At 47.3% G+C, this 7558-nt stretch overlaps 1 protein-coding gene across 1 annotated transcript; it reads left to right on the top strand.

Moving 5' to 3' along the window:
* Positions 1–75: 75 nt before the first annotated feature.
* LOC8030270 (60S acidic ribosomal protein P0) lies at positions 76–5431 on the top strand. Its single transcript, XM_002399569.3, has 4 exons — positions 76–161; positions 2532–3141; positions 4130–4348; positions 5173–5431. Exons 2-4 carry the CDS (start codon positions 2569–2571, stop codon positions 5338–5340), a joined length of 960 nt encoding a protein of 319 aa, XP_002399611.1. The 5' UTR covers positions 76–161; positions 2532–2568; the 3' UTR covers positions 5341–5431.
* Positions 5432–7558: the final 2127 nt, after the last annotated feature.

Below are 7558 nucleotides of genomic sequence, written 5' to 3' on the forward strand. Positions count from 1 at the left end.
AAAAATCTCGCTTTTTTTTTTTTTTTTTTTTTAATCTGGCTAAAACCGAAACCAAACTATCGGTGGCGTCGCCACCGTCGGCTTTCGGTTTCCGCTTTTGAGTTTTTAGCTACGTAACTTCCGCTTTCTCCTCTCATTCCGTGTGTTCACCATTATTTACGGTACGTACGGCCTTCCTCGTAAATCCGGATAAATCTGTGTTAATTTGTCGCGGATGATGGGTATTTTATGCATAGGATTAAAGTGAATGATCGACTAACCGCCTCAGTTATAGCAGATATTGATTATTATTATTATTATTTTTTTTTTTTAAACTTTGGTCTTGCATTGTAATGTTCAGCCCGTTCAGCCTGCGGTTGGGCACGCTTTATTGCCGACAACGTGAAACGAAGTCGCAAAAGCATAATAAGCTATACAGTGATAATGCTATTTTATATGTTCGCATGTTTAGATATAACATTCGAATTCGTTATTAAAGTTGATCTCCTAAAAGGCTGAGCACTGTACCGGGTTGACTCGTAAAGCGATGATACTCGCCTCTAGTCATTAACTTTATAAGATTTATTATGATTGTAACAGCTAAAGCACACTCATAAATTACGTTATATCACGAATGATTTGTGGTGGAATTGGCAAGCATAGTATACGTCACACGTGGCTTGGTAGTATGCGTCGGAAAAAACCGGGCGAATAGCACACATCTTCACAGACGGAAGTATAGTTGTACGAAATTAGAAAGCTTGTCATTTAGACCGATGATTGCGTTGTGCGTGGCACCTTACTTGATTAAGTTGAAATATCTCGCTGCATCAAGTTGTTTCAGCAAACCATATTGGACAATAACCATATCAGGCACGGGTCGGCTCGAATAACCTAGCGATTCTCTTGACAGCTTCCTATGCCTGTTGGCCACCTGGTGGCATGCTCTACAATTCTACATAACGACGCGAAGAGGGAACCTCTGGAGACGCAAGACACTGATAGAACATGTGGAAAAGTACAAATATCTGGGCGTATTAAATGAGAGAAGAAAATATGAACATGAAGATAATGTAATAAAGAATGGGAAAAGAAATTCGACTGTTATGAAACAAAAAGCGCTGTGGAACTTTAATAAATAGGAAGTTGTGAGGGGGTATAAAAAGGAGTAATGGTACCAGGGTTGACTTTCAGTAATGCAGTCTTGTGTATGAAATCTGAATTACTAGAGTGTGTAGGTAGGTTACCTATTGGGGAGGAGGACAGACCGTGACACCCCAAGTAATTAACTTTAGAACTACACGGATGGGGACAATGAATACAATGACTCGGCGCTCAGCCGACATAACCGAACGCGGCGTCACCATTCGGCTGGAGTTTGTGTTCTCCTGTGAGGGGGAGGAGGGGCTCTTTTGTAACCACTTCGGCCTGCATGCACGGTGCCCAGCTCAGCACAAAAGCCTAAGGGGGTCAAGCTCGCATTCTCTGATGACTGCTTTCAGGATAGATCAAGCACTTAACGTCACTTCGTCGATTGTTGGTATTTTTTACATTACACTGTGCCCCGCACTCTATTGTAGAAGATGACATGGACATGCCCATAAGGCCTGTGGGCATGTGCACAGGCCTTGTGTTGAGTAAACACAGAGGTGTGGGGAAACAAACGGGTCAAGGCGCCCCCTGTAGTTCGATCTTTTGCCCAATAGAGGCACTTGGTAACGCACCAAATGAAGTGGTACAGGGGGAGATATGGGTTGGGCATCCTTTGAGAGCAGAGAGGCAACAAGTACAGTAAAGTTTTACTAAAGGCTACGTGGCTCCGGCCCAAAGTCTCAGCCCTGACTCTCAGTGGGTCTGGGTTATGGAAAGAAGCCCCAACAGGGTTAACCAGAGGAAAATTGGCGACTTCGTCGCCGGGAAGGAAAGGGGGGAGTGTGTTTTCCTTTTTATTTTGTGTTTGCCCAATTCCCCAAAGGTCAGCCTGGACGTTCATCCCCCCAGCCCGGTGATAGTTGCAGGGATGTCGAAGGAAAGAAATTGGGTATTTAAGTGCGGGAGAAAGGCATTTTCTCTGCCCAGGTGGCACAAACTACCGCCCGTTACAAAGGTTATAGCCAATATCATCCATCCATGCTAACAAGTGTTAATTTTTAATATTATTATCTGTTCCCTTGTCTTCTGTATTGTTGTATTGATGTAGTATTAAGAAAGAAACAAAAATACTGCCGGGTGATTGAAGCAAACATGGTGGACCATTTTCGGAAATCGCCGATTCAGAAGTTCTGGTATGAAAATATGTGAGCACGTGTTCAGGCGAGCGCTAGCACTGCCTCGGCTAAGGAAGCTAGATCCTGCTGGCTCCATTGACCTGCAGGGACCTAGGTTGGGCTTCCCCGAAGTGTATTTCATGCCTATGTGCCCCCAAGTTCATTCTAAGGCGTGGAGCTTCCTTCTCCTTCCTAGTGCACACATTTTTTAATCCTGGTGGCTCCAGTTATTTCCAAGGTAATAAATTGTCTCCCTTACCCTTTTCCTTTTGTTTCTCCTCGCAGTCCTTAAACTCCGTGCGAGACATCCTTAACTGGCAAGATGGTTAGGGAGGACAAGACCGCCTGGAAGAGCAACTACTTCCTGCGGCTGGTGCAGCTGCTCGACGAGTACCCCAAGTGCTTCATCGTGGGCGTGGACAATGTCGGCTCCAAGCAGATGCAGACGATCCGTGTCTCACTCCGCAAGCACGCCGTCCTCCTCATGGGCAAGAACACCATGATCCGCAAGGCCATCCGCGGACACCTGGACAACAACCCAGCCCTGGAGAAGCTCCTGCCCCACATCAAGGGCAACGTGGGCTTCGTCTTCACCAAGGAGGACCTCGGGGAGGTCCGTGAGAAGATCATCGAAAACAAGGTCAAGGCCCCGGCCCGTGCCGGAGCGCTGGCCCCGCTGGACGTCATGATCCCCGCCCAGAACACGGGTCTGGGACCCGAGAAGACGTCCTTCTTCCAGGCGCTGCAGATCCCCACCAAGATCTCCAAGGGTACCATTGAAATCCTCAATGAGATCCACCTGATTAAGAAGGACGACCGCGTGGGAGCTTCCGAGGCAACGCTGCTCAACATGCTGAACATCTCGCCCTTCTCGTACGGGCTCAAGATCCTTCAGGTGGGTGTTGAGAGCATCGGAGACCTGCCGTGTTCGAATTTTTTCTGTACGGCTTGTTTTTTTTTCAAGAAAGCCTCAGGATCTGCAATAATGATGGTGTGCTTTGTTTTTTTTTTTTTTTTGGTTCTGAAGGTTTTAAGGTAAACTTGTAATTTTGCTAAGCGATGCTGGCAATGGATTCCAACAGTGCAGGAGGAAAGAGTGCATTTTCTATGATATGCTTCAAAATCTTTCTTACAATGATTTGTTAACTGGGTTGTTACCAAGTCACGTGTCCTGCCCTTTTCAATCTAAGTAAGTGGCAGTACTGGCGTGCAGTCGAGTATCACTACTGCTGCACTGTGAACCACTTTATGACAGGCTGTACTATATCAGGGGTGGCCAAGCTGCGGCTCCCGAGCCGCATGCGGCTCTTTGCGTGTCAAAGTGCGACTCGCGGATCCCCCCTACCCCCCCCCTCCCCCCCGCGCCACCCTCCCGATCACACGAGCACTTCCTCCAAAAGAAAAATGGAACCCGTTTTAAGTCGAAAGACAGTTAGCGGTTTGGTACTCTTGTGCTACTGCTACCTCACGTGGAGTTGGACTGTTTTTGACTCGGATAGTTTGAAAGTAGTTCGAGTTTCGTTTATTGCTCTAAACACGAGATTGCCCCCCCCACCGGCTTTTGGAGGTTTTTTGGTTTTGTTTGCGGCCCTCAAGTGGGGTCAGCCTGGCCACCCATGTACTATATAAACATCTAATTTGGTTTTACTTTTTGCATTCTGATAACTTGGATTATTCAAGGCAACACACTGCAAACAAGGTGTTCCCTTAAATCCACATGACTGGATTCAAGGCAACACCCTGTTTGCAGTTGTCAGTGTATGCATAGATGTAATTCAGCGTGTGTATTTCTCTGAATCGTGTTCAGCACCGTTGCGCAAATTTACAGAGCGTGCGGCAAGGACACTGCATCTACAACTACAAACCGCTTGACCCCCATGCAGGTGTACGACTCTGGCACGGTGTTCTCCCCCGAGATCCTGGATATCACCCCGGAAGACCTGAGGTCTGCCTTTGTGGAGGGCGTGCGCAATGTGGCCTCTGTGTCCCTGGCCATTGGCTACCCCACGGTGGCCTCGGCCCCACACTCCATCGTGAACGGACTCAAGAACCTTATTGCCGTGGCCCTGGAGACCGACATCACCTTCAAAGAGGCAGAGATGGTCTGTGTCTCTCCACACTCAACTCCAGAGTTGCCAGAGGTGGCTTTGAAGGGGCTGACCAAACTGACACGCATCATATGCATGAGCATGTGGATGTGCAGTTTTCAGGCACATTGGTCATTTTCTCAGCCTTTTCGGCCTCTCAAGATTTTGTTTCATCTGCCTCTAGAAGCAGTTTGCAAAAAGTAAACTTTAGTTGCTCACAGGTGCTTGAAAACCTTGGAAAGTGGCTGAAAAATGTAATGTCCGGCAAAGCACGTCTCATTTTGTGAGAGTTTTATACAGCTCCACCGTCCACAGATCGGGTTGGTGGAATAATGGTTCATCAACTCCAGAATACTGAACTTGTTTTTCAGCATTTCAAGTTTTCTGTCTTTAGTCGGAAGTTTTGAACCCGTTGTGTCAACAGCTGCATGCCATTTCCCTTACACTTATGTTTCACGCTTGTTTTCTTAGTTCAGCTTTCTGGGCAGACATGAGAAGCAGTGGGTGTCAGCAGGTGGTTGCTCTTTTTGAGAATTCTATTGAAGGTTTATGACTGCCATTGTGAATATTGCATGAAAAGCCCGAGGCCATTTTTACTCACACAGAAATAGTGTACAGCTGTATCCTATCGCCAGGCAGTTGTACTTCGTTTCACTCTACAACGGACCGCAGATGACACCAAGAGCAATCGAAGCCAATCCAACGCCGTGCAAGTGTTACATGGCATTTGGGACGGGAGCAGCCGCATGCGAGACACATGTTGTGGTCCATCTTCATCTGAAACCGAGTGTAGGTCAGCATGGACTGTGACTAACCAGCATTGCCTGACTTTCCCACAGGCCAAGGAGTACCTCAAGGACCCGTCGAAGTTTGTGGCTGCAGCTGCGGCTGCGGCTCCGGCCGCAGGAGGTGGTGCAGCGGCCAAGCCGGACGCCAAGAAGGAGGAGGCTAAGAAAGAAGAATCCGAGGAGGAAGACGACGACATGGGATTCGGCCTCTTTGACTAGGCGCTTCCAAGTGGCTGGCCGCCCACATTTGGCAGCCCAAGGCTGTCGTCTGTGGTTGCACCCGCACATTAAAAGTTGCTCTGAAAGGTCATCCTGCCATTCCTGATCCATTCCTTCAGCTGGAATAGATTCTGATGCATTAGCGTTAGAATGCCCGTTTTTACAAAAACCTGATGGCGTCTTTCGTTTGTCAGCGCCGGGAAGAGAGGGTGATGCTCCCTTCGGTCCGAAGCACTGACGTCGGCATGTGTCAATCTCCCCTTCTGTGCTGACGAAGCCAGCACCGGCTTAGTCAGCCGGTGCGCCGGGTTTTTGTCAAAACAAGCCCTTTCGTTTTCATTTAAGTCCCACGCACAGCTTGAGCGGAGCCAGAGAAAGGCGCCGTGCAACACCTAGATAAAGCCGTAGTGCTGAAGGCGTCGTCGGAGAAGGCCAACGCTGGGCACAGATTGGAAAGAGTGCTGCATTGGCGCTAGGTTTTGAGTCGAGCTTGAGCCAAATGTTGACGCGTGTCCAATGTGCCCAGCGTAGGCCTTCTCTGATGATGCCATCTCGTTGAGCACTATGGCTTTGTGATCTAGTTGTTGTGCCACAGCACGGTGGAATGCCGGTGTGCTCAGTTGTTGCTCTGCCCGTCACAGTACGTCAATGCCCCTATCCAAGGGCGTTGACGTACTGTGACTGGCAGCGTACTGAAAAGGGGTGAAAAAAAAAAAAACACATCTCCACGTGGTGAATGATGTTGATTGGAGCGAAGCTCTGGCGGTGCTTGTCTGCGTAGACGCTGAGCCGCAGCATGCCGAGTCTTTCGTTCATTTTCACCCATGTCGCGCTGCGGTCAAATGCTCAAATGCGTATATAACCATGTTCCATACCTCACATTCTCTTTCTGACATGGATAAAAACGAACTAAAGGCTCGGCATGCTGCGGCTCAGCGTCTGCGCAGACAAGCACCACCAGAGCTTCGCCCCAATCAACATCATTCACCACATGGAGGTTGGTTTTTTTTTTTTTTTGCCTTACCCGAGCACGGGAGCACGTGCTCACGTACTTGTGAGCTCACGAGCAGGAGCACGTGCACCTTACAGCGGATGGACATACGGACATGGCTAGCCCCAACGAGCTTTGCCCCTAAAAATTACAGGAACATCCATTGGTGGATTCTTAGGGAACCTGTTAGCATGACCCTTGGGAAACTCTAATGCTGACCCCGTAATGAGGCCGAAATGAAGCAAAAGAAAGAGAAGTGAAAGGGGTCCCAGAGGACGTGTGGCGTTTTCAAGGGTTATGCTAACACATTCCTTAAGGATCAACTAATGGAGCTTCCTGTAATTTTTTTAGTAAGATCTATGTCATAGAAGGCATGCAAATTATGTATATGCCATGCCGAGCCTTTCTTTCGTTTTCATCCATGTCATGCTCACCACAGCGCAGTCGAAGTTGTGAGCCAATGGGACAAATCAAGCAGTGTGAATGTGCTAAGTCGCAACATTCGACATATTTCCATGCCAATCAAGCACAGTGAATGCACCATGGTGTGCTTGTAAGTCTGTGTGTGTGTGCATGTTCTAGCCTTGACCTATGGTGAAACTAAGTATAGCTTTTGTAGGTATAAATGGAGCTGGTTCTATCTTCACCATGTAGTGATCAGTGATAAAAAAGAAATTGTAATCCTAACATTGTTTGAATAGAACAGCTTTTGAATACTAATGCACTTATCCCATGGCAGAGGTAATGCGACCGAACAACTTTCGCAGTGGAGGTGTGGGTGCCACTTTCCTGCAGTGAAGTAGCACACAAAAACAATAAGCTCTTTCAGGTGGGTTTGTGTGTGTGCATTTTGGTAAAGCCTGTTTTGCTTCTGCAAATTTGCCCCAAAGAGTAAACTATGTCGGCAATTATGAAAGTTTCCCATATTACATTACACCATAAAGTGAACAATATTTAGATATTAATGAAATTAAGACTGGCATTTTTTTCTAGCACGACCGCTACAATGCATTGCAACTGTAACACATTATCTGGAATTCTGCAATTAGATTTGATATTATTTGACCGGCAGGACTACTCGATTCTATAAAAATTGCTGTTTGCACGTACTTAGAAATTAGACTTTTTCCACAATCATCTCCTCCAGTCTTTCATAGTTTGATAAATAAATTGCCATGATACTTACAAACTTGTTTTGCATGCAGTGAAGAGAGTGCCTAAGGGTAA

Source organism: Ixodes scapularis, unplaced genomic scaffold, assembly GCF_016920785.2.
Source record: "Ixodes scapularis isolate PalLabHiFi unplaced genomic scaffold, ASM1692078v2 PGA_scaffold49__6_contigs__length_1374808, whole genome shotgun sequence".
Lineage (NCBI taxonomy): Eukaryota > Metazoa > Arthropoda > Arachnida > Ixodida > Ixodidae > Ixodes > Ixodes scapularis.